The sequence below is a fragment of the Sturnus vulgaris genome, chromosome 1, assembly GCF_052056855.1.
Source record: "Sturnus vulgaris isolate bStuVul1 chromosome 1, bStuVul1.hap1, whole genome shotgun sequence".
Lineage (NCBI taxonomy): Eukaryota > Metazoa > Chordata > Aves > Passeriformes > Sturnidae > Sturnus > Sturnus vulgaris.
This window is the reverse complement of record NC_142243.1, coordinates 156,670,750-156,697,035: the sequence shown is the minus strand read 5'-3', so window position 1 is coordinate 156,697,035 and position 26,286 is coordinate 156,670,750. Positions and strand designations below refer to the sequence as shown.

Below are 26,286 nucleotides of genomic sequence, written 5' to 3'. Positions count from 1 at the left end.
TAATAATAATAATAATAATAATAATAATAATAATAACATTGTTGCCATTACTTTTCCATTTATTATTGTGACAGATTTTTACAAAGGATTTTAACAAGCAGATTTCTGGAGTTCTTAATGGGGTTGAAAGAATAGCCTATGCATGTCATTGTACATGCATGGTGGAATGATGAACATAAATCACATACCCCCCCACACACACAGAGAAAACAAGGCACTGGTAAGACTCTACAAGTAATAAATGACCGAGAGGTTGTTGATACAATAAAAACTGAGCTTCTAGTGTCAGCAGCCATCTCCAGAGCCTAAAGCTGTGCGTGGCTCTGGGGCTCTCTGTCCCTCTTTCCGTAGGTGTTGGAGCCCACGTTGGTGGGCGGGTAAAGGGCCCCGGCGCTGCCGCTGGAGCGCACCAGGAAATCGGCCAAGCGCTGCGTCACACACGTGGCCGTGTTGCATCTCCTCTTCTCCAGCTGGTGACTGCCAAGGTGAAACAAAGACAGCCAGCAGTCAGTCAAACAATGAGCCATCGAGTGTGCCACTTCTCATAGTCATTTGAGCTCTGCTAATGTGGGAGTTCTTTTAATATGTGCACAAATACAGGAACATTAGAATCTTCCCACCACCTACTTTGTTCCTGAAAAAAATCCTTGTGCTGGGTGCTATTATCAGTTTTAATGATGGAGGTTATTCAAATGCAGAGACATGAACTGTCATATGTCGTTTTTATTGATATCCTGCACAGCAGTTTATGACATTTAGAAGACCTGTAATGATAGTATAGGTGAGACACAAAGTGAAAGCAATGATTAAATGTTTAACTTTCAGCTGAACTTCTAAATCTATTTAGAGCTCTTGCTGATATCATGAGGATTACTAACATAATGATGATCACTAACATTTATTCAGTTCTCATGTTTTCACAGAATTACATCCTGCTCTCACTGAAGTGAGTGGTAATATTCCAGTCCACAGCAAGTGGATTAAACCCAAAGACTCTTTCTCCCATCTGCACCACATATCATGAGAAGTAGCAGGCATTGCCAGCTTCTGCCAACTGCAGAATCACTTAGGATGGTCTTTTGCTCTGTCTCTCTTCCCACTTAGCTCTGACTAAACAGAGGTTTCATCTAAAAGAAAAACCTGCCACATCTCTTTTGAAACACCAGCAAATTGAAAGTTCTGTTGTGGTGAGAGAAAATCCTTTGCTGAATGATACTTTAAAGAGTGTCCGAGGAAGGATCCGTATCTAGAAATAACATTTTATGATCTGAACCGACAGATCATTTACAGAACTCCACGTAAAACCTATGTAGCACGAGGGGTTTTTTTAAATTGCAATGTAATGGTTAGCTTGGGTTTTCAGACTTGTTTCTTAGATTACTGTGTTCTTCCTTCAAACAGAAATACTTGCTCGCAGAGATTGCCTACTGAGTTGTTGCATATTTTCTTGGACTTCTTCATGCTGATATGGCATGAATTAGATATCACTTTGTGGCTAAAATTTACTGTGAAGAGCAGCTATATCCCAGTTTCAAACTCTGAGCAGTTACCAATGTGTTCCTTTGCTTACTGATTATTAAATCTATCATCTAAAATGTCATATAACCTTTTGAAGTTATTTGTATTGATCTAATAATACAAGAGGAAAGGCAGCTATGAAAGGAATGTCTGTCTTATACAGGTTCTTGATTAGTAGATAGGCAGCAGTTCTTAAGCAATTAATATTTTAAATGTGTAATTGCATTACAAGAAAATTGTTGCATAGGGCTTTATATAACCTCCCATTGACTTTCATGGATATTTCTTTTGGTTTTATTCAAGTCCTTACCACACAAGGTTCAAATAGCAACTGGTTCTCACAGAGGTCCTGAAATTGAATTTATAAATAACAATATATTTCAGACAAGTGAAATTCTCTCAGAATCAATTTCTTCTTTTCCTTCTTCTTATGATTAATATTTAATTATGTGATTTTAAAATTGCTTAATTACTGAAAGCATTTTTACCATAAAATAATTCCATTCCAGTAGAGCTGCAGTATTATTAAGAAGGGTATGTTTTCTTTTCTTTCCCCCCCAGGCTTGGAAATCTGATGAACTTTTTAAAAAGGAAGGCGCTTGCAAAATGCACCTTTCTTCACAAGGTAATGTAGAGTTTGCAGCCTCTTTAATTTAAGAAAGTTTATAATCGTAAAATGATCAAATGATTTGAAACAAAGTCCCTGGATTTCACTTTCGACCCTAAATGCTTTGATCTTTTTGTTACAGAAAAGCTGATCTTTATGCTTATAGGAAAGCTCTGTTTAGTAGAAGGATATTTTAATATCTTTTTTTTTTTTTTTTTCCTGAGGAAAAAAAGCAGAAGCAAAGTCTCTCAAATAGCAGGATATCACTGGAACAAAGTTTGCTTCATGATTCAATCTGATATGGCTGGAAGAAACAAGGAAAATCAATACCTTTTTGTCTTTGCTGCTGGTTGTTCTGGCATTTCCTCACTGAGTCCTGAGAGTGTATTGTGTGACATTACAGGCAACATCCATCCTTGTCTCTTGGAAGTACCATCAGATAGATCATCAGCCAGAGACAGTAATCTCTGAACAACAATAAAACAGTGAGCTTGAATAACTCTATTTTTATATTATTTAAGACATGAAAGCAAAAGCAACTCATGCAATAATCTGAACACCTTTTTCCCTAAAAAGAAATAAACATGATTATTTGTCACTCACCCCTCAATAGGTGTAGCTTCCAAACAGCTCAGAGTGACAGAAAGTGCAATGAAGAAAACTGACAACTTCAGGTTGTGCATCTTCCCTTCCAAACTTTCTGAAAAGAACAGTGATTCAAAACTGAAAGCTAACCCAAATACTCTTCAGCACATCCTATCACCGATGCCCATTCTGTCCTAAATCAAGAGCAATTAGTCTTTTTCACAAGCTAGAGTGAGAAAAATGATCCCTTCAAGTTTAGTGACACAATTCAGTTTCAGAAATATGGCTCTCAGCAGTAAATGCTCATTTTCCATCCAGTAGTTTCAATCCTATCCCTTATCTCTGATTTGCATTTCCTGACATATCCCAGTCTCAAATTCTGGTCCCCAGTGCAGTTTACTTTAAAGCTGTCTTAGTCTTTTCCTGAAAAAATGCTCTTGATTAATAATAGGGGATATAGAGCTTTTCTAAAGGCGCATCTTTTGCACTGCAGGGAAAGTAAGAAAAAAGGCAAAGTATTTACCTTTTTGTGGTCACAGATCTAACTGGAGAAGCCAGCAAGCCCTCTTGGTTAGCAGGAAGTGTGCATGCAACAATTCCACGCTTGCATCTGGCTCTGGAGTATCCTTCTCCCTCTTCCTTTCTGGCAAGTCTCACGACTCTTATATATCCTCGACACCTTTCTCAGCTCTGACATCAGGCAGCACAGAGAGACTGTCGTTAATTCCAATCCCTACAGACAGAAAGTGCCCCAGAGAGGAGCAGAGGCAGGTGGGTCATTATTGCACTAGTACATCAGTAAATATTCTCCTGCTGTATGCAGAATGCCCTCGTGAAGGTACTGCAAGAGCATATTGCACATCAGAAATGTAGCCTCAATTTTACAGCTCTGATAAGCTGCTGTGGTTATATTCCCTGTGGGTGTTTTCGTGGGCTAAATAAGGTAACAAAAGTCACAAAGAAAGCCAGAGCAAATGAAACGCCAGGCCACTGGTAATTGAAATACAAGAAAACATGTCTCAGAAAAGATGGAAAAGTTAAAGTTGTGGAGGTTTGCTGTACAATATAGATAGAAAGCAAAGGTATCTGAAGGGATAAAAGCTGTATGATGAATAAGAAAAGAGTGAAAGTTATTTAAATTGACAGATAGAGTTCTCATTCAGGGTAACACGGTAGAAATCATGCACATTTTCCAGTCAAGTTTAAATGTCAATGAAAATTCTGTCGCTATGAATGTAAAATCTCATATTTTAAAAACCAGGTGGATTTGTCATGAGTGAAAATTGAGTCAATTAATGCTTTTCAGAAGGCAAAGACTAGGATTAAAAAGCCAGGAAATGTCAGAAAAGCCAGAAAACGTGCAAATTTATTTCTCTAGTATGCATAAAGTATGGTTGAGGGAAAAATGTACAGCTTTTAATAGACTAAATCCAGTGTTGACGAAATATCTAATTGCAGATTTCCAAGGATACAGATTAGAACCATTAACCTCTGATTTCAGTGGAAATTAGGCAAATCACTTCCCCCTCCCTCTCCCCCCTCCAGAAGTGTGAGAGCTGGAATCCTTCTGCAGTCGACTTAATTTTCTTTTCCTCCTCTCTTTTAGGACAGGAAGAATCACGACTCTCCTGGCATCTTTGCCAAGAGCTGTGGTGTTTGATCAGCCAAAGCCCAGAGGCTTCAGCACCAGAGGTCTGAGCCTGGAGGGCTCCTGGTGCTGCCCGTGCTGTGGGCTATGTCAGAGGATGCAGGGTTCCTCTTTGCCTCCCTGCTGGGATTAACTGCCATGGGAATGTGGGATCTGGGTGAAACTCCAGCTCTCCTGGTGTTCAGGGGAGCAAGGTCTGAGGGACTCCTCTCTGGGGATGTGCGGTGAAGGACTGAATAGTGTGGAAGGAGAGTATTTATAAACTGTATCACTGTTTCTCCCAAAATTGGGGTGGAGCACTGATGGGGGCGGTTGGGTTTGGTCTGGGCCTGTTATTCTTTGTGCAATTTTTAAATTCTCTTGTATGATTTACTGTCCGGTATCTTTCTAACAAAAGCTGACATAAATTTAGATTAAGGATTAGAACTTGGGTCCATTCATTGCAAACATTTGACAAGGCTGGAGGACTGGGGTGGTGACTGCTCTCAGGAAAGGTTACTTATTAATACTGTGTCAGATTTCCCGCAGTGACTGTCAGGCCTGCATGGCTGTGAGTTCGTGCTCTTCTCACTGGGGAAATAAGTTCAGCAAAATTAGAAATGTTAGAAAAATCCAGCCAAAAATTCCACCTCTGTACCCCCTAAGTTTTCCCAGTTTTTCCCAGCTAGGAGCTGCACAGAAGTCAGGCAGGGGAAGTGACAACAGGGAACAGCTGAAAAATTCAAAGGCACAAAGAGGAAAGGGGAAAGGTTTCAGAAAACAATTCTATGGTCTAAGAATAATTTCTGATTCCCTACTGAGAAAAACACGAACTCACAGCCATTCAGGCCTGACAGTCCCCTGCAGTGAGAGCTCAGCACACATCCACAGAGGCAAGTCCAGCATCTTAAATGAAAAAATAAAAATAAAAACCAGAAGAAAAAGGTGATTTCTTTTGCTTCAGAGTTATTTCAAGTTCTTAAAGCCCAAGCAACATTTGCTCTTGATTTTGGTTGGGTGAATCATGAGCAGTGGGCACGGGTCATGCCATTCATTGAGCAGAAAACCCGGGGTCATTTAGAGGGGACACAAGAACTGTTTGTGTAGCGACCTCCGGCTGCAGAGGGGCAGGAGAAAGGCCAAGGGAGCTCCCTGGGGCCACCAGGGCCTGTGGGGAACAGAATGGACGCTTGGATGACCAGTGGAGGTGAGGAGTGGATCTGAGTTCATCTACAGGGAAATAAGGAGGGGATACTCTGGAGTGAAAAGCTGAGGTGATGAGTTCACCCACCTGGGCACGAGTTGTGTTTGCACAAAGTGGGAACAGAGGTGAAGGTCAATCCAAAGTCGATCCTGCTTGACCTCTGAATTCCAGGATAAGTTTTACAAGCTGCCAAATGAGGGAGTAAAAATACACAAAAATGAAACCGAGAGCATTCATGAGGTTCCTGGGAGTCCATTACAGTGTTGTCATAGAATTCTTAATGAGTTTTGAGCTTTTAATGACAACAATTCAGTACTTTCTTTGGATTAATCACTGTGTAGGATTTGGGGTTTATCTGGATTTTAAAGGCGTCGTGGTGGCCCTGACACTGCTCAGGAGCTGGTAGGAAAAGCAGGGTCAGAGCTCCTGGCAGGCACAGGGTGTTTTTCCCAGAGTGGACTGTGGAGGAATTGTTTGGGACTTGGATTGTCCCTCTGGGTGATGCCAGTTGCTGTGATTTGTGTAATTCCATACATTTAACTCCCAATACTTCCCAGCCCAGGGGCTTGAGCTGACAGGGCAGCACACAGATTGTTCTCTGTGCTGTGCCCCGATTTGGGGTTCGCTGTCAGCTTTGCTAGCTCCCGTGAATTATGCCCATAGCCCCGAATTCCCTGCTCAATTCCCACTGCCATAACCTCACAGCGCCTCATGGAGTGGGGATATACTGTGGCAGGAAGCTCAGCAGCATCGGCACGGGGACAGGTGTATATTCCAAAGAATTTGCTGTTTCAAACCCTCATCCCCCAGCCCCGCCGATGTCCCTGGGGGGCACTTGACAGAGTTACCTGGATTTCAGCTGATTTCACCCCCCCGAGCTCGGGCTCCAGGTGATCTTTTCAAGCAGGAGAAGGCAGGGGCCGGAGGCGCTCCTGGCCCGTGCCGAGGCAGTCCCTGGGGCCACGAGAGGACATCTCTCCCTGCAGAATTTCAGTTCTTTCCAGAGCCTCAGCAGTGACAGAGGAAAAAGAGGAAGATGAGGAGGAGGAAGAAGGGGGAGAGGGTTTGAGAGGAGGGGAAGCCCAAATCCGTGCTGTGTGCGGAGCTCCGACAGCACGCTGCAGCCCGCAGCTCAGTGTGAGCACGGGGCAGAGGAGGCGATTTCTGGGCATTCAATCACCCTGAGGCGGGCCCGGCACCGCCCCTGCAGCACCGTCCCCAGCACAGCTCGGTACCGCTCCGGGATCACCCGGCCCCGGCCCCGGTGCCGCCTGGGACCACTGGGGACCGCCCCTAAAGCACCGCCCCGGCCCCGCCCGGTCCCGTCCCCGGGACCTCCGTGCCCCGCCTCGCCAAGCCCCGGCTCCGCCCCGAGCCTGCCCGGGCTGCGCCGGCACCATCGCTGGCGGCCCCGCCCCTCTCCCCCGGGCCGAAGCGGGCTGAAGGAGATGTCCGCACGATTGGAAACGCCGCCGAAAATCGCACCCGTGGGATCGGTGTCGGCGTCGTGCGCAGGCATCCCACTAGAGCGAGCGGGCTCCTTGCTGTGCCACCCTCCTTTTGCAGCCAGAGTTAGAAGGACGGGGGAGCGACACCCGAGCCGCCATCTTGGGAGAGGCAGGCGCGCAGTACCGCGCTCTGCCCACAGGGTGGCGCTTGGGAGACAGGCAAGGGATGGAATCAAGGAGTGTCCCAATCCTTGAGGAAATCCCCCGGAATGAACGCCCCAAAAAACCCCGACCAGAACTGAGAAACCTTTTCCCGCCATTTTTCATTGATTTTTTTCCCCATTTCTCTCAGATTTTTTCCTCAATTTTTCAAGCATTTTTTCCCGCAATTTTCGTGGATTTTTTCCTGATTTTTCCCCATTTCTCACTAATTTTTTCCCCCATTTCTCACTGATTTTTACCCCCCATTTCTCACTGGTTTTTACCCCCCATTTCTGACTGATTTTTCCCCATTTCTCACTGGGTTTTTCCCCATTTCTCACTGATTTTCCCCCCATTTCTCACTGGGTTTTTCCCCATTTCTCACTGATTTTCCCCCCATTTTTCATGGATTTTTTCCCCTATTTTTCGTGGATTTTTTCCCCATTTTTCCCCGTCTCTCACAGATTTTTCCCCCCATTTCTCATGGATGTTTCCCCCAATTTTCATGGATATTTCCCGATTTATATATATAAATCATCTATTTTTTAATATTTAATTTATATTCATAATCTATACATATTTCATATATTCAGTTTAATTGCTATTCTATTTATCATACATACAATATTATTTTATTATTCATTATATACATAGATTTATATTACTAATGTTATTTCTATTTTATCTATATCCATATATATTTGTAGGTTCATAGTTTTTAATATTATTTATTTAAAAGCTCTGCCTCTAACCAAATAGAAACAAAAAACTCGATTATTTTAAATTATATTTGAATATATTTTTCTATTTAGTTTTCATATTTATATCTGTAGATTTATATGTCTATATTGTGTATTCTATATTTATATACTATTTAATGTATTTTTTACTAGTATATTAATATACTATATGCTATTTACATTCTATTATAAATACTATTTAATATAACATATTAAAATCGATAAATTATTTATATTACATACTACATACATGTGTGATAAATGTGATTCGTGCTAATTAAGTTGTAACTATATTTACAAAATTGTATTTAGATCAATAGAAGACAATTGTTACAGAGTGAGAAGGGGGAGATGGGTGAGACAGGATAAAAGACATCTTACAGAGGTTGGGAGTCAAAGAAGGAGGTTAGAAGAAAATCAGATAAGAATAGTCAAAGGACGAAGGTCTGATAAGCGGCATCTAGAAATACAGCTTCAACCTTGAAGCTGTCAAAAATGGAATGATCCCAAGCATGGGACTTAATTAAAGTCATGTTATGGAAAACATCTGCTCAGTCACACAGGGCGCCTGCGCTACCTGCAGGTCACACCTCGGTCACTGATGAAGATGATGGACCTTCACGGGAAATAAGACCCTTAAAAAGATAAGAGACCCCCTAACCCATTAGTAGAGCATGCGCCGTGCAGTATAGTTACGTAGATCTTAGGAATAGAAACTAGGAGGAGCTTTCTAGAAACTTTTGTAGCCTATAGTATATAAGTGGGATTGTTAGCCCGAATGCTTTGATACGTGAGGAATGACGAGCCACTCCCCGTATCCCCGGTCGGAGGGGGGCCCCTCCCCGGTCGGTTTTGCTTATGCTTTATATGAACCTCAATTATACTAAATTACTTACTGCCAAAATTTGTATATTCTTAAATATATACACTTTGATTGTATTCATTTTGTTACTATTAAAAACTTACTATTAAATTTAATCTTGTTGCTTGATAAATTGGGAAAAATAGAACATCATTCATAACACATGTATTTTATATTTATATTTATTTCTATATATTTATACTTACATATATATATGCATATATAGTTATAATAATTTTATGTCAGTATCGATTTTTGCATATTTGTATATTTTTGCCTATATTATTTATATTATTTATTAAAAACCCTCCTCTAACCAAATAAAAAACAATAAAACATTCCTTTTAAAGTCTAAATATTTATATATTTCTATTTTCATAACAGAATATAATGTAATGTAATATATTTATATATTGGTTTCTTTTATTTGCTTCTATATTTTTATTCTTTATCTTTTCTATTTACAGTATCTATAAAAAAACCCTACCTCTATCCAAACACAAACCAATAAAACATTCCTTTTAGACTATATTTAGCTGTTTTTTAAGGTTCTGTTTTTCATGCATTCTACACCCACCCCTCCCTCTCAATGTTCTGGCACCCACCATGACCCCCCCCATGCCCGACTCACCTGCTCCTCCAGCGCAGCCCGGCTCCCTCTCCCAGGGACCTTGGGGTGCCCCAAACCACGTCGGAGCCCCCCTCAGCCTTTTTTCCTCACCCCAAAGAAGGCACAGAACGACTCCAACTGCCCTGGACAGCAGCAGGGCACTTGACTGCAACCCCTCCCATGTGTCCATCCCACAGAAAGTGACTCTGCTGACACCAGAAAAGGGAGGGCAACCCCCACAAGGGCTGAAGTTCCTCCCCAGCCCTGCAGACACAGGGGACAAGGGGCAGAAAGGAGGAGGGGCAGCAGAGAAGACAAGGGAAGAAAATCAACATCAAGGTGCACGATGAAATGGAACCCCCCCTAAAAAAAAAAAAAGAAGAAGAAAAATGAAAACGAAAAATAACCAAAAAACGAAAAGAAACCCCTGGCATGCTGGATGGGCAGCACAAGAGGGAGGGATTAAAAATGAACAGGGACAGTGTCCTGGTTTTGGGCAAATTTGGGGGAAAACCTCCAGAAGGAGCCCCCAGACAGCAAACCCCACGACTCCTCCCCCCCACCCCACCGGGTTCGGGAAGACTTTCCTCGGAGAAGAGTGGGAGAAAAAAACCTCTTTATTTAACAAGCAAGACACTCCCCAGCACAGGGAAAAAAGACAACACCAGCTGACAAAAAACTCTTTCACCGTTCTGAAGGGATGACGAGTTCAGTCTCTCTGGCGAGTGGTCGCCCAGTTATCAGTCTCTGGCGCTTGGGAATGGCTGCTGCAGGTGACAGAGTGTAGACTCCCGGTGTTTCTTGGGGTTTCCCAGGTCCCCGTCCGGAACAGGTTCAGATGGTATCCAGGAGAGGGAGGGGACGGGGTGGAAGAGAAAACAGTCCAGGGAAAAAGTTGGACTGCCTAGCTGAACTAACTAATAAGAAAAAAGCAAGGGCAGAGCGAAGGAAAGAAAAAGAGGCAGAAGCGAGCAAGCAGGCAAGCAAGCAAGCAGGCAAGCAAGCAAACCGAGCTAAAACCTCTCCTAAACATAGACCATGGGGGAGGTGAGCCGGCTGATAACAAGACAAAACAAAGCTTCACTCTCAGAGTCAGTCCTGGAAGCACAGGACATAATACCAAACATAATCAGGACACATGATTGGAGATAGAAACACCATAACATCACCCTAGGACAGACAGTGACCGGGACACAAGGATCCCACGGGAAACAACGGCACAGGGAGCACCACAGAGGCACAGAGAAGGACGGAGAAAAGACAGAGAGTGCCAAACACACAGCAAGGACTGAGGGGTACCATGACAAAGAGGGAACCCAGGAGCCAGAGAGGAAGCGAGCACAGCCCGTGCGGGGCGGGCAAAGACGGGCAAGGAGCAGCACAGGCACGGAGACAGAGAGGCACGGCCAGCAGGACAGAGGCTCACCAGGAGAGGGGCACAGCAAGGGAGGAGCACCGGGCAGCGCTCCTTTAGGACAAGAATATTCACACACACAAGCAATTCCCTCATTTGCACCTCATTCTTATTTCACACCCCCCCCCCCCCCCCCCCCCCAATAAAAAATTCAGCTCATAGCACAGGCAGCTCTGGCTTTTCCCTGCACAGTATTTCTACCAGGGACCTGGGCACAGCACGCGGTCGCGAGTCACCTGAATCAATCCTGATTTAACATTTCAAAGCTTCTCCTTCTGGCACTGCACCTTCTCAGACCCGGGCTGCCATGTTCCACTCCCCTCATGGCCAAATTCAAGAACAACTGTTGCCATTCTGCAGAGAATTCCCAATATGACTCACATGTTATCAGTGGGCAGAAAACTCTTTGGGCTTCAGTTCCACCTCTCACCTGTTCCACGTGGAGGGAGGACAGGCATTTGTCACACATCACAGCAGCAGTGATGGATCAAGGCTTTTTTTTTTTTTTTTTTTGATTGAATAAAAGGGTAAGAAAAAACAAACCAGGTCTCATACAAATGTCTTGAAACACCATTAAAGCTTTTTAAACCCAAGGAGACCATCGTGATTCCTGACTTCAGTCTTCTATCCATACTGGTTTTGGCATCATGAAATCAATCAGAGTCTTTAAAGAAATACTAAATCATCATGACTAAACCCCGGGCTCCTGGTCATTTGCACTTACAGCCCCTTGTAGGAAGCTCTCCAGCCTTTTTTTCCCATCCTACGTTGGACAGAGGATGGCTGTGAACCGCACGCCTCCACACAAACAGTCCTGCCGGTTCCTCAAAAAGTTTAAAATGCCTGTGATAAAAATGATAGAAAGTAATACTGCCTCTCAGACTGTGCAAGAAATGGGAAGTTGGACTTTCAATGTCCCACTGAGAGATGCCGAATAAAAGCTTCCCCATGAGCTCGCACAGAGTAGTAACATTTCTTGGACGAAACTAAACTAAGATTTTTTTTTGACCAAACAAGATAGGTCTGTATGAGAACAGCTCAGGAGGCTTTCAGGGCTCGCAGTGATGCTGGCAGAGCACAGAACGTTAAAGATGAAGTCTTAACTCCCTGAATTAATGCCCTGTGGTAGCCAAATCTTTTTGCAAAGACACATAAGACTTGCTTCTCCTTGTTTCCGAGTTCCCAAGCCATCCTGTAATTCGTCACCTGCACTAGTGCAGACCAATCTGCCGTGGGCAAGGAACAGATCCGGCTCCTGAGCTCCAAGCCACGTGTCCCCGATGGAAACCCAAGTCAGGAATACAAAAACACCTGTGGAAGAAAGACGAGAGAAAAATCAGAAGACACAGATATTCTTCTATTCCCACACAGAAATACCGAGCCAAGCTGTTTACCTCTGGGACTCTGTTTTAAAACAGCTCCCCAGCTCTGTTCCTAGATGGAAAACGTGGAGTGGCTTTGCCCGTGCAAAGCCAATGAGCCTCCTCACAAGAAGGAACAAACCAGTTTCCTGCTAAATCAGACACCTGGAAATCTCACCTGTCACATGCTGTCATGGACCAGCAAGAGGGATCAGCATCCAGGCCCACGTGGACTTGTTCATTCCTGGCTTCTAATGCAGCAGGGACAACAGCACTGAAGGGAAATGATCACGTCTTCATTTAAAGAGAACCCAACTTCTTCATCAAAGCCATCACTGTCCTCGATCAGGACATCCACCATATCCAGGACATCTAATAAGTGAAGAAAAACATCAAAGCAAGAATCCAGACTAACAGGAAAAACAACAGACGTAGAATGCAACACTCCAGGAATACAAGCCATCTTTTTAATTCTTTTTAATTAAAAAAAAAAATTAAAAAAAAGTATGAAAGCCACATTTGTCACACAATACAACGTTAAGTGCAAACCCTAAATTACAGCTGAACCTTCACTCTGCCTTTCAATGCTGCTGTCCAGCACGGAGCAGCTGTGGCTGCTCCTGGATCCCTGGATGTGTCCAAAGCCAGGCTGGACACTGGGGCTTGGAGCAGCCCGGGCTACTGAAAGGTGTCCCTGTTCATGGCAGGGCTGGAACTGGATGAGATTTAAGGAGCCTTGCCGGCCAAACCACTCTGGGATTCCATGACTCTGTCAACAGTCCCAGGCAGAAGGGCTAGATTTCCATTTGAGTTCAAAAACGCTGCTGCAAGAGCATGAAGAGAGATTTCAAATACCGTTCAAGTGGCACAACCACGGCAGAAATTACTTTCAGAGGTAAAGCGGCAACTTGGCAATTCCACTTCGACTTCTGATACCAAGAACACGTGGAGAGCTGAATCCTGGAGGGCCCTTACTTAACAGGATTGCCAGAGTTATCCATCCCCAGTTTGCTGATTAGGGCTAGAAAGTGTATCCCCAAGTCATGGAGTTGGGATGTTGACAGGTTACCACATACCATCAATGTGAGAGACGGGGATGCTGATGTTATCAGAGTCCTGTTTAAACAGAGCCACCTGGAGCGTGCTGGCCGCCTGAACCAGGTCTGCTGCCTTGTCAGTGTAGGGACAGGGGTTGGTCACCAGCTTCAGCAGGATCTGTCAGCAAAGGTGGGGAGAAAGGTAAGTGCACCTGCTGGCTGGCAAGTGCAGGGGAACCACACGGTACTGAGAACGACCACGTGCTGAAAGCTGGGCAGCTTTTATGAGGACAACTTCCATAGCACTTCTGCAGGATTCTGTCTACAGTTCCTGCTCTACAGGCCACACTGATGGAAAAACAAAAACCCACCACAACTTGGCACCTAGATTGCGACCACACACCGAGTACCTGGGCAGACCACAGTGGAGGCAAAGCACTGGGCATTCAACATCCTGAAGAGTAAACAGCAAGTGTCACCTTTCCTTGTCAAGGACCACCATCTACTGAGCTCTGATAATGTCGGCACCTAAAGAGGAGATCAAAGCTACCCACACCTACACCACTCTACCCTTACACCAACAATGCTGTAATAACAGCTGATCTTTTTGGATTTCATTTTCCTACAAATCATTTGGCTGCCCTCCCACTGAACACAAGAAGGATGCCACCTCCGTATAAAGAATCCCAAACAAGGCTTTTCTCAGAATTCATTCGCTGGTCTTTGACAGGTTTCTCAACAATAGCAACAAGACCTCCAGTTTCCACTAACACTATTCTTTGCATTTTTTTATCCAGCTGATTTGAACACCGTTACCTTTTCCAAAAACTGAATCACTGCTTCCTTCTGGTCTTCTTTTGTATTATCCAAGTGCTCCAGCCAAATTGAAAGCTCCTTCCACGTGTCCTCAAACGCTCCACTGTCACGTAAAACCTGTCCAGGAAACAAAGGAGGAGGTGTGTAAATAAACCTCAAAACACCTAAAATACAAAACCCCGAGGGATGCAGATCTTTTTCTATAGTTACCTTCATGCTTCCTTCTTTTAGGAACGAAAAGAAGAGCAGGTTGATGAAGAGTCGTATCTGCCGCTCTCCTCACCCTCAGTTCAAGAGGCTCACTAGGGGGACTTCAGCTGCATAGTGGACAATAAAAATCCTACTTCTGTAATTTTTGGAAAGCAGGTTATACTGCTTTCAGAGGGCCGTACAGCTTTCTATCATCACAGGCAGTTAAAAAAAAAAGAAAAAAGCACCTTCAAAATAGCCTGTAGGGGAGTTTTAGAAAACTACCGATGAAACAAAGGAAAATCATTGCTAAATTAAACCTGAATCAGGCTACTTGTACTTAAAGCAATCAGGCAGAGGGATGAACAGTCACATAAATGAGCAGTGGGCTGTGACCACAGCAAGGTCCAGAGAGAAGTGCAAGTTGCTGGGGGTGGTGAGGAAGACCAACAAGTCCCACACCCTAGAGACAGGCTTTGACGTGCCTAGAAACTTCCCCCCGCTTTCCTGCTCTCCAAATTCAGGCCCTGACTGCGAGCACCCAAACTCGGTGACCCCGAGCTCCAGCTCTACAAGCAAGAAAGGAGGAGGGAGAAGAGGAAGGAATCCGAGTGACACCAGGGTTCAACTCCCTCCCCCTAAGGCCCAGCAAGAGAGGAAACCTTGCCCAGCTTGCCAACCCTGGCACCTACGTTGGACGACTGCAATTACACAGGATGAATCTGTGCCTTTGCTCCTCTCCACACATCAAATACAAGGAAGCCATCACAACTCATTTGTTCTACAGTTACTCCGTGTACAACACCAGCAGATCTAAAAACAACTGCTGCTCACATCAATCTGACAGGGGAATTCTTTTAAAGCAAGAAAACACGAAGGAAAAAGGATTCATTATAATATAAGCGACTATTTTTGGCAGGGTCTGGAAACAGAAATGCACCTGCAGCTCTCACAAAACCAGGCAGGAACAGAATGTGAAATCCAAAAACGAGCCTTCAGTTACATGGCACTGTGCAGAAAAGTAAGTCCTTACCATCTATTCTTAGCAGCCTTTCTGCTGACGGAACTGCCCCAACTTCCCTGTTCCTGCTTTCCCTTCAGAGAAAATGCAAAGGACTGAAGTGGAAAGTGGACACAGGAACAAGTCAAGCAGTCCATGTTCCCACCTGGCAAAAGAATCCAAAACCATCAGAAAAACGGCACATTTTGAGCAGCTTTCGGTTGAGACATTCATTGCTGGGAGACCAAGTGAACCTGCCTTTAATCCCTTGCAAGGATCAAGGGCCACTAAACCCTAATTCAGTCACTGTAACTGGATTTTTTTCTTGGCAGGACAGTCTGGTTGCATTTATTCCTTATTCCTAAGGGTAAATCTCTACCCCTACTTAGGTAACTAAAGGATGTCCTCTTTGAATAAGGTGCTAAAAACAGCAGCCTCTGGTGTCTGGTGGACTTCGAGCTGACCAGCTTTTTCTCAAAAGTCAAATAACTAATTTAAATATGCAGAGGGGGATGCTAATTTTCAAGACAAAAAGTCCTCCTTGCATCAAAGCTGGGATCAGACAATAACAGAGAGGACTACTCTGCAGGGCCAGAGGAAACCGGAGAAGACTTATGAAAGGCTAGAGTGCTGAAGTACAGATTAAAGAAACGCTGATAAAAAGTAAAAATCCAAAGCAATATCTTCTTGATCAATGTCAAGACCTTTGCAGGCACCAACTGCACTGATTTAGTACAGTATCAGAATTCATTCAGCCTCGGGGGGGTGCGTAAACACGACAGACATTTTCTTTGCTCTTTCATCAACTGCTGCAGTGAAGTCCGTTCACAGCATTGATTTCTGTCAAATATTTCGTTACTAGCCGGTTATCTGACAGCAAATTTCAACAAGAGTCACAGGAAAGGAGACTGGTGACCACACAATCCTGCAGCAAAGGTAACTGCTTCAAGAAAAAATCGTACAATCCTGAAATTTCAGGCCAGTGGGATAGAGTGAATATCCTGATATTTCAATTCCAAAGCTTACCTTAATGGTCTCGGGCTCCGGGGCTTGGAGGGGGGGTCGGTTCGGAAGGGCCGCCTCCGGAGGAGGGGATCCCGGGGGGAGTCAGGGGCCCGGGGAGGGGGGCGAGGCGGAGGGAGAGGAAAAAGAGGAAGATGAGGAGGAGGAAGAAGGGGGAGAGGGTTTGAGAGGAGGGGAAGCCCAAATCCGTGCTGTGTGCGGAGCTCCGACAGCACGCTGCAGCCCGCAGCTCAGTGTGAGCACGGGGCAGAGGAGGCGATTTCTGGGCATTCAATCACCCTGAGGCGGGCCCGGCACCGCCCCTGCAGCACCGTCCCCAGCACAGCTCGGTACCGCTCCGGGATCACCCGGCCCCGCCCCCGGTGCCGCCTGGGACCACTGGGGACCGCCCCTAAAGCACCGCCCCGGCCCCGCCCGGTCCCGTCCCCGGGACCTCCGTGCCCCGCCTCGCCAAGCCCCGGCTCCGCCCCGAGCCTGCCCGGGCTGCGCCGGCACCATCGCTGGCGGCCCCGCCCCTCTTCCCCGGGCCGAAGCGGGCTGAAGGAGATGTCCGCACGATTGGAAACGCCGCCGAAAATCGCACCCGTGGGATCGGTGTCGGCGTCGTGCGCAGGCATCCCACTAGAGCGAGCGGGCTCCTTGCTGTGCCACCCTCCTTTTGCAGCCAGAGTTAGAAGGTCGGGGAGCGACACCCGAGCCGCCATCTTGGGAGAGGCAGGCGCGCAGTACCGCGCTCTGCCCACAGGGTGGCGCTCGGGAGACAGGCAAGGGATGGAATCAAGGAGTGTCCCAATCCTTGAGGAAATCCCCCTGAATGAACGCCCCAAAAAACCCCGACCAGAACTGAGAAACCTCCTGCCTCTGTATGAGTGCAAAGGGTGTGCAAGGAGTGTGCAAATAGTGTGCATTAGCAATCGATCGGCAGGCATTAGCAATCGAACGCCGATATAATCGATCGGCAGGCATTGGCAATCGACCGCCGATCTAATCGATCGGCAGGCATTGGCAATCGACCGCCGATCTAATCGATCGGCAGGCTCGATCAATCGACCGCCGATCTAATCGATCGGCAGGCTCGATCAATCGATCGCCGATCTAATCGATCGGCAGGCTCGATCAATCGATCGCCGATCTAATCGATCGGCAGGCATTAGCAATCGATCGCCGATCGAATCGATCGGCAGGCATTAGCAATCGATCGCCGATCGAATCGATCGGCAGGCGCGATCAATCGATCGCCGATCTAATCGATCGGCAGGCGCGATCAATCGATCGCCGATCTAATCAATCGGCAGGCATTAGCAATCGATCGCCGATATAATCGATCGGCAGGCGCGATCAATCGATCGCCGATCTAATCCATAGGCACGCATTAGCTATCGATCGCCGATCTGATTTTTCCCGCCATTTTTCATGGATTTTTTCCCCCATTTCTTACTGATTTTTCCCCAATTTTTCATGCATTTTTCCCCGCAATTTTCGTTGATTTTTTCCCATATTTTCCCCATTTCTCACTGATTTTTTTCCCACATTTCTCAATGATTTGTTTCCCCAATTTATCAAAGATTTTTTTCCCCATTTCACCATGATGTTTCCCCCATTTCTCACTGATTTTTTCCCCCATTTCTCACTGATTTTTTCCCCCCATTTTTCCATGGATATTTCCCGATTTTCCCCCCCATTGCTCACTGATTTTTGCCCCCATTTCTCTCTGAATTTTCCCCCCATTTTCCATGCATTTTTCCCCCCATTAATCACTGATTTTTTTCCCCATTTATCACTGATATTTGCCCCCATTTCTCTCTGAATTTTTCCTTCCATTTTTCATGCATTTTTCCGCCCATTAATCACTGATTTTCTCCCCATATATCACTGATTTTTTTCCCCATTTCTCAATTATTTTTTCCCCCACTTTTCCCCGTTTCTCACTGATTTATTCCCCCATTTTTCATGGATTTTTTTTCCCCCATTTCTCACTGATTTTTTTCCCCATTTTTCAAATATTCCCCCCCCGTTTTTCACTGATTTTTCTCCATTTCTCACTGATTTTCCCACCATTTTTCATGTGGTTTTTTTCCATTTCTCACTGATGTTTTACCCCATTCTTATTACCATTCTCATAGCTCTATTTTATATTTATACATATTCTTATATTTGCATTATTTCTGTTATACACTAGATTTTTCATAGATATTTGCTACTTATATTTCATTATATTTTACATGTATACCAATCTATTTCTATTCTTTATATTTTATTTTTATATTAGCTATAAAAACCGTGCCTCTACCCAAATAAAAAGCATTTAAACATTCCTTTTAGACTATATTTAGCTATTTTTTATGGTTCTGTTTTTCATGCATTCTACACCCACCCCTCCCTCTCAATGTTCTGGCACCCAGCATGACCCCCCCCCCCCCCCCATGCCCGACTCACCTGCTCCTCCAGCGCAGCCCGGCTCCCTTTCCCAGGGACCTTGGGGTGCCCCAAACCACGTCGGAGCCCCCAGTCTCCACACCCTCCCCCTCCGTAGGGAACGGGAATGGGATGGGGAGCACACAGGACAAGAAAGGAACACAAAAGACACACTGGACAGAGAGAAGAAAAGGGCTGGAAGCTGGATATGAGGATGAAAGTGGAGCAGCAACAAACCTCAGGACTCTTGACTAGAGAGTGTGGCTGCTGAACGTCTCAAAAAAAACCCCCAGCTCCAACACAACATGCTGTGCTCACGGCTCGGCCTGGGACTCATCAGTGAACATCTCTCTCTTGCCAGGGCCATAAAGCCCCCGAGAAAACACGAGGTGAGGTTGATGTGCTCCGGCTTTGCTCCTGCTCAGCCCTAACCCCAGCCCCTGCTGCCAGCGAGCACCCTGATCTCTGAACCTCTTCTCAGCTTGTTTGTACGCTTCCAAATTCCTTCCTCTTTCTTCAAGCTTCATCTGTTTCCTGGCATTGGGAGAATGACAAGTGTTTAGCACAGCGCAATGAATACAACAGTCTCATTTTCAGAAGACACGACTGAACGAGAACCGACAGCAGCACTGCTTCGAGACAATCTGGGCACACGTTTCCCTTCCAGCAATCTGAGTGTTCTTTTGTGTCACGCCTGAAATTCTGAAAATGGTTTTTTGAGAAAAATTATCCATAACTAGAAAACAATCAAACCAAATAAATAGAACCCCTAGGATATAATAACAACCCATATACTACAACACTCCAATTCTAATATTAATAAGAAAACAGAAATTAGCTACACAGCATTACCTCAAACAAACACTACATACTGGCAAGAATCAAAGCCACCACAAAATAATTCAAAAACTACCCTATGCCTTATGCTACAGGCTAGAACGCCATCGGCAAACCTTATCAAGGTATCCTTTAAAAACAACGCCCCACCAAAAACAAAAACAACACAAAACGCCATTCAAGAACTCCCTTATCAACACCTGAATGAAAAAACATGGCATTAGATAAATAGACCATAGCCCTTATCATACACCATCTACAAACAAAATAAAGCTATACCATACATCCTCGAAAACCACCTTCAAAGCACGACATTAGAAAAAAAAACTTTCCAGAATTAAAAGCTGTATCTAACAAAAGCCGTCCGATAAAATTAACAACCAAGCCCCCACCATCAGAGCTGCCCCTACTAAACTCCCCATCGTACATATGAAAAATCAGTTTTAAAAACCTACTTCAATTCATTCTGCCTCAAATACAAAACCATCCAGAAAGTTACCTTCACTCAAAAACAAAAGCGCACGTAGTAAATAACATTAAAAAATAAATCAGCACACTACACACCACAAGCATAAAATATTGAATTAAAACCAAAAATACCCCTATTCATTAAAGAGCCCAGCCGCAAGCTATATTTAACTATAACTTCGTGCAAACGTACACATATCATTAAAATAGATTTCTTTCAGAATACAACTGATGATCTAAAATAGTAAAATGTCCGAGAACGATATTATAATAGGATATCCTCGATCATCCTCCCGCAAATTCTCTCCACTGTATTGTCCGACACACACCAGAAAAAAAATCCAGTTTTTACTTTTTTCAGCTAACTTCTCATTTATTAGCTGAGAGGAATGTTGAATTTGTCTTTACAAATGAGCTGTGGATCAGCCTGTAGATAAGGCTAGCACTGAGAGATAAAAGAAACAATGGGATGGATTCCACTGATTGATGAATGGAAAGAGATAGTTGCCTTTACAAACAAACTGCGGGGCTGCTGATAAATGAAATTGGATATCGAAAGATGAAAGAAGCAACGGGGGGAAACTATGAATTCTATAAGAATTAAAAATTAAAAGGGAGGGTTATACATTAGAGGGGAATTTCAGGTATCAGGCGTTCCGGGAAGTCTGTGCCTCTCAAGTACCTCAGCCAATGGGAAAAGAGAGAGGGAAATGCGGCCGGGAAAATAGGATAAAAAGGAGGCTGCGTCCTCCAAAAATTGGAGAGATCCCAGGGGAATGTCCCATGGCCTCTCCCTTTATTCGAATAAAGCAAAAAGGACTCCTCTGTTTCCTTTTTGGACATAAACCGCTGGTGTTTGTGGATTAATTTTCCTGACATTTAGCAACATATTGTCAAAAAAAAAAAAAAAAAAAAAAAAAAAAAAAAAAAAAAAAAAAAAAAGTGATCCAGAAGAGGGCAACATTGACAGCCATTCCAAGACAGGATGAACAAATGCTTTCACATTGACAGAGGATGCTGCGATGTTCTGAGAACAGAAGATAGAATAAAATAAAGGAAGGTGATGTTACAAGACAGAAAAGGGTAAAATAAAAGGAGTACCTGAGACTGGGGGGCGGGGGGGAAGAAAATGGGGAAATATTAATTGCTACACACTAGGTACAAATGCTTTTTACAAGTAATTTATGAGAAGCAAGCTAAAAGCGTCTTACTGCTGCTAGTGATATCATGCTCCAAGCTCTGCTAATAATTCCTATTTCTAGCAATAGTTCAATTGAACTCACTACATTCCAACTATTTTTCTGCTTGTTTAGATGGCAGATCCGTTTGGAACACACCTTACGATAGCAAATTCTATGCCCAGGTAGGGACCTCTCAGTTCTTCCATAAAACATTTTCTTCTGCATTATGGCAAGCCTTTGTTTTAGCTTGACAGCTTTCTTGAAACTTAAATTTACGCATGTATCCAAAGACATTTGCAATTCCAGAAATTGGTAGGCACATCATATGGAAAGTAAATAACATTCTCGAGAGGGAGTTGCTTTGTTACTGAGGGGATGAAAAGCAAGGCTAGAGCTAGTAGAACTACCCAAGAAATTGGACTTAACGCAGCTTTTACAAGGCTCAAAGTAGCCATACCGAGATGTTTGAGCTAAAAGCCCCAGTTACCAGACTTACAGGCCTAATAGTTATCACCACACCACATTCCCTGGTTGCAGTATTTTTAACAGCAGTGCAGAACGCTACTGAAAATTATTTTTAGGTTGAATTGTTCTCTCCCCTCACTGCCTGTGTAGCTGTTAGAGGCTTCCAGGAGGCTGGGGAAGCAGACTGCTGGTTTCACTTCCAGACAGGTCACTTCCATGGTCTGCTGGAGGGCACTTTGAAGCCCGTGGCCTTTTCTTGCTCTATTGTATCTGACAACTTTCCTCCCCCACGTCTGTTTTTTAGCGGGCAGCATTTTTGGAGGGCCAGTCAAAGACCTCAGGCTCCGAGAGAATTCGTCTGCTTTGCTCTGTTTATGTGTGCAACAGATGGGAGCAGCAACTAAGTCAAGTAGTAACTTCTGAGCTGCCCAGTTATCAGTAAACCAAAATATTCTTTTGTGACTCTCGCCAGACGAACATATCATCCTATCCGAGTCACACACTGCCCCTCTGGCATTTTCCAGTCAGACAAAGAATTCCTGGCCCCTTCCTTGCATGAACCTCAGCTCTCCACCTTGTTCCAGAAAGAGTTCTAGATCCAAGGCCCAGCGAGCCAGCTACCCTTTGCTGCCCTGAGCAGTATGGAAACAGCCAAGCCCCAGCCCTGCAGCCCTGCCTAACTCGCCTTTGCCTCCCAAACCTGAACCTCTTCCTTGGCTGTGGCATCCTCACTCATGCAATCCTGAAGACAAAAATCTGATTTGGCAGGTGAGGCCGTTTCTAACGCAAAAGCTTCACCAAGGTTTCTCTTCCAACTTCAGCCTTAAACAGTCCTGTCCTCCTCAGACAGCCCCCACCTCCAGCCTTTAGCTGTAAATACTTACTGGTTTATAGCTAATGCTTGCCACCCCTCAAAATTAAGTCTTTTGATATGCATTTACATCCCTCCCTAACCATGTCCTCATCACCCTTCCCAAACTCAGCCTCATCTCCAGGCCTAGAACCTCTCCCTAGGTGAGGGACTGTCCTCGGGTAGGAGTGCTGACAGACCTGTGCATGAGCCCAGCTGCAGAGCCCGTGCTAATCCCAGCCCAGCTCTAGCCTTTAAACCCACTGGGGCTTTGGTACTGGAGGCCCAGTTACAGTAACCCCTGTGGCCGTTCCGCTTCCAGGCCATCTGTGAGTTGTGATCCCCCACCCTACACCACTTTGGTGAGAAATGCATTCCTTTCTTACAATAAAGTTTTCATTTTATGTCTAAATTCAAGCATTCAGAGAAAACGTGTAGCAATTATATCAAGACAGACATGACAGGCACCAACATTAGTCTTTCATTACACACTTTTCATGCCTTCTCTCCACAGATTTCTTTGAGGCAACTCTGACTCCTTTTCTCACAGGCAGCTCCACACAGCCCCGACTCCTCCTCTCCTCTGTACGACTGGCTAAACCCCAGCCTGTCCCTTCCCCAGCCACCTGAGCCTGTCTGTCCCACACACAGCATCCTCTCACCTTGTCCATCCCTTGCACGGCCACGTGTCCCTTCCTCCTCGCAGCACAGCCAGCAGGCTCCAGCCCACACTGCAGCAGGCTCTGCACCTCCAGCTGGAGCTGTGCTTAGTGAAACTGGCAGCCAGCTGACCCACGCTTTTATAACAACCAGCCTCACTGGGCAGGCAAGGCTGTTTCCACTCCTTGCTAATCAGTACAGCTGTAACTCGTTGGCAACTAGTGCCTTCTGCACTATCCTTACAAACTATTCTCCCACAGAAATGGACCGGAATTCCGCGGGGATTTTCCGGGGATTCCGGGGGGATTTTCTCGGGAATTCCGGGGGGATTTTGTCGGGGATTCCGGGGGGATTTTCTGGGGGATTCCGGGGGGATTTTATCGGGGATTCCTGGGGGATATTCCCGGGGATTCCGGGGGGATTTTATCGGGGATTCTGGGCATATTTTCTCGCGGATTCCGGGGGGATTTTCTCAGGGATTCCGGGGAGATTTTATCGGGGATTCCGGGGGGATTTTTCCCGGGAAATCCGGGGGGATTTTCCCCGCGATTCCAGGGGGATTTTCCAGGGGATTCCGGGCATATTTTCCAGGGGATTCCTGGGGGATTTTCCCGGGGAATTCCGGGGGGATTTTCACGGGGATTCCGGGGGGATTTTCACTGGGATTCCGGGGCGATTTTCTCAGGGAATTCCGGGGGATTTTCTCGGGAAATCCGGGAGGATTTTCAGGAGTATTCCGGGGGGATTTTCCCGAGTATTCCGGGGGGATTTTTTCGGGGAGTCCGGGGGGATTTTCCCGGGGATTCCGAGGGGATATTCCCGGGGAATTCCGGGGGGATTTTCTCCGGGATTCCGGGGGGATTTTCCAGGGGTTTCAGCGAGGAATTTCCCGGGGAATTCCCGGTGGATTTTCCCGGGGATTCCGGGTGGATTTTCTCGGGGATTCCGGGGGGATTTTCCCGAGTATTCCGGGGGGAATTTTTCGGGGAGTCCGGAGGGATTTTCCCAGGGTATCCGGGGTGATTTTACGAGGAATTCCGGGGGGATTTTCCCGAGTGTTCCGGGGGGATTTCCTCGGGGATTACGGGATGATTTTCTCGGGCAATTCCGGGGGATGTTCTCGGGTATTCCGGGGCCATTATCTCGGTGATTCCGGGGAGATTTTCTCGGGGATTCCGAGATTATTTTCCCGGGGAATTCATGGGGATTTTCCCGGGGATTCCGGGGGGATATTCGCGGGGATTCCGGGGGGATTTTCCCGAGTATTTCGGGGGGGTTTTCTCGGGGATTCCGTGGGGATTTCCCCGGGGATTCCGGGGGGATTTTCCCGAGTATTCCGGGAGGATTTTGTCGGGGATTCCGGGGGATTTTCTCGTGGATTCCGGGACGATTTTCCCGAGGAATTCCGGGGGGATTTTCTCGGGGATTCCGGGGGGATTTTCTCGGGGATTCCCGGGGGATTTTCCCGGGGAATTCCGGGGGGATTTTCCCTGGGATTGCGGGGGGATTTTCCCGGGGATTCCGGGGGGATTTTCCGGGGATTCCGGGGGAATTTTCCAGGGGATTCGGGGCCGATTTTCGCGGGGATTCTGGGGGGATTTTCCCTGGGATTGCGGGGGGATTTTCCCTGGTAATTCCAGGGGATTTTCCCGGGGATCTCGGGGTGAGTATCCCGGGGATTCGGGGGGCATTTTCCGGGGATTCCGGGGGGATTTTGTCGGGGATTCCGGGGGGATTTTCCAGGGGATTCAGGGCATATTTTCCCGAGTATTACGGGCGAATTTTCTCGGGGATTCCGGGGAGATTTTCTTGGGGATTCCGGGGGGGCTTTCACGGGGATTTCTGGGGGATTTTCGCGTGGATTCCGGGGGGATTTTCTCGCGGATTCCGGGGGGATTTTCCCGGGGATTCCGGGAGGAATTTCTCGGGGAGTCCGGGGGGATTTTCCAGGGGAACTCCGGGGGATTTTCTCGGGGATTCCGGGGGGATTTTCCATCGGACTCCGGGTTGATTTTCCCGGGGACTCCGGGGGATTTTCTCGGGGATTTCTGGAGGAATTTCCCGGGGATTCCGGGCGGATATTCTCGTGGATTCCGGGAGGATTTTCCCGGGGAATTCCGAGGGATTTTCAGGGGATTCCGGGGTGATTATCCCGGGGATTTTCCTGGGGGATTTTCCCGGGGATTCCGGGGGATTTTCTCGGGGATTCCGGGTTGATTTTCCCGGGGAATTCCGAGGGATTTTCTCGGGGATTCCGGGGGAATCTTCCAGGGGATTCGGGGCGGATTTTCTCGGGGATTCCGGGGAGATGATCCCGGGGATTTCGGGGAGATTTTCTGGGGGATTCCTGGGGGATTTTCTCGGGGATTCCGGGGGGATTTTCCCGGGGATTCCCGGGGATTTTCTCTCGGATTTTTTTCCCCAATTTTTCAAGCATTTTTTCCCGCAATTTTCGTGGATTTTTCCCAAATTTTCCCCATTTCTCACTGATGTTTTTCTCCATTTTCCCCCATTTCTCACTGATTTTTATCCCCCATTTTTCAATGATTTTTCCCCATTTCTCTCTGATTTTTTCCCCATTTCACCATGATATTTTCCCCATTTCTCACTGATTTTTCCGTTGATTTTTCATGGATTTTTCCACCCATTTTTCGTGGATTTTTTCCCCATTTTTCCCCATTTCTCACTGATTTTTTCCCCCATTTATCACTCCTTTTTCCCCATTTTTCCCCATTTCTCACTGATTTTTTCCGCCATTTTTCATGGATGTTTCCCCCAATTTTCATGGATATTTCCTGATTTTCCCCCCCATTTCTCACTGATATTTGCCCCCATTTTTCTCTGAATTATTCCCCCCATTTTTCATGCATTTTCCCGCCCATTAATCACTGATTTTTTCCCCATTTCTCACCGACTTTTCCCCCCATTTCTCACTGATTTTTATCCCCCACTTCTGACTGATTTTTCCCAATTTTTCGTTGATCTTTTTCCCCATTCCTCACCGATTTTTCCCCCATTTCTCTCTGATTTTTCCATCATTTTTCATGGCTTTTCCCCCCCATTTCTCACTGATTTTACCCCATTTCTCACTGATTTTATTAATGTTTGTATTTCTATTTCTAATTATGTTTATATTTATATTTATATTTATTATTATTGTTTTGCATG

General features: G+C 45.7%; 2 protein-coding genes and 1 long non-coding RNA gene across 8 annotated transcripts; 1 reads left to right on the top strand and 2 right to left on the bottom strand.

Moving 5' to 3' along the window:
- Positions 1-41: 41 nt before the first annotated feature.
- LOC148225650 (islet amyloid polypeptide-like) lies at positions 42-6,837 on the bottom strand. 3 transcript variants are annotated; one of them, XM_088154676.1, is made up of 6 exons: positions 6,390-6,837; positions 5,629-5,727; positions 3,234-3,443; positions 2,729-2,825; positions 2,456-2,590; positions 42-477 (listed from the first exon to the last, which is right to left on the bottom strand). In XM_088154676.1, the coding sequence occupies exons 4-6, from the start codon at positions 2,806-2,808 to the stop codon at positions 306-308; spliced, it is 387 nt and encodes a 128-aa protein (XP_088010802.1). In that variant the 5' UTR covers positions 2,809-2,825; positions 3,234-3,443; positions 5,629-5,727; positions 6,390-6,837; the 3' UTR covers positions 42-305. The 3 variants fall into 3 exon arrangements, 2 of the variants coding, with proteins under 2 accessions (XP_088010802.1, XP_088010806.1); XR_015798632.1 differs by lacking the exon at positions 42-477 and adding an exon at positions 709-764 and having other exon boundaries at positions 2,456-2,592; XM_088154680.1 differs by lacking the exons at positions 5,629-5,727; positions 6,390-6,837 and having other exon boundaries at positions 3,234-3,849.
- Positions 367-2,727, top strand: LOC148225651 (uncharacterized). Its single transcript, XR_015798633.1, has 2 exons — positions 367-506; positions 2,080-2,727. It is a non-coding gene; the product is annotated as an uncharacterized LOC148225651 (long non-coding RNA).
- A 4,464-nt stretch (positions 6,838-11,301) lies between the features above and the next one.
- Positions 11,302-16,972, bottom strand: LOC148225649 (nucleolar pre-ribosomal-associated protein 1-like). 4 transcript variants are annotated; one of them, XM_088154648.1, is made up of 7 exons: positions 16,246-16,602; positions 15,253-15,385; positions 14,241-14,347; positions 14,031-14,147; positions 13,254-13,392; positions 12,356-12,549; positions 11,302-12,127 (listed from the first exon to the last, which is right to left on the bottom strand). In XM_088154648.1, exons 3-6 carry the CDS (start codon positions 14,244-14,246, stop codon positions 12,416-12,418), a joined length of 396 nt encoding a protein of 131 aa, XP_088010774.1. In that variant the 5' UTR covers positions 14,247-14,347; positions 15,253-15,385; positions 16,246-16,602; the 3' UTR covers positions 11,302-12,127; positions 12,356-12,415. The 4 variants fall into 4 exon arrangements, with proteins under 4 accessions (XP_088010774.1, XP_088010798.1, XP_088010790.1 ...); XM_088154672.1 differs by lacking the exon at positions 16,246-16,602 and having other exon boundaries at positions 11,302-11,659; positions 12,023-12,127; positions 15,253-15,387; XM_088154664.1 differs by lacking the exons at positions 15,253-15,385; positions 16,246-16,602 and adding an exon at positions 16,826-16,972.
- Positions 16,973-26,286: the final 9,314 nt, after the last annotated feature.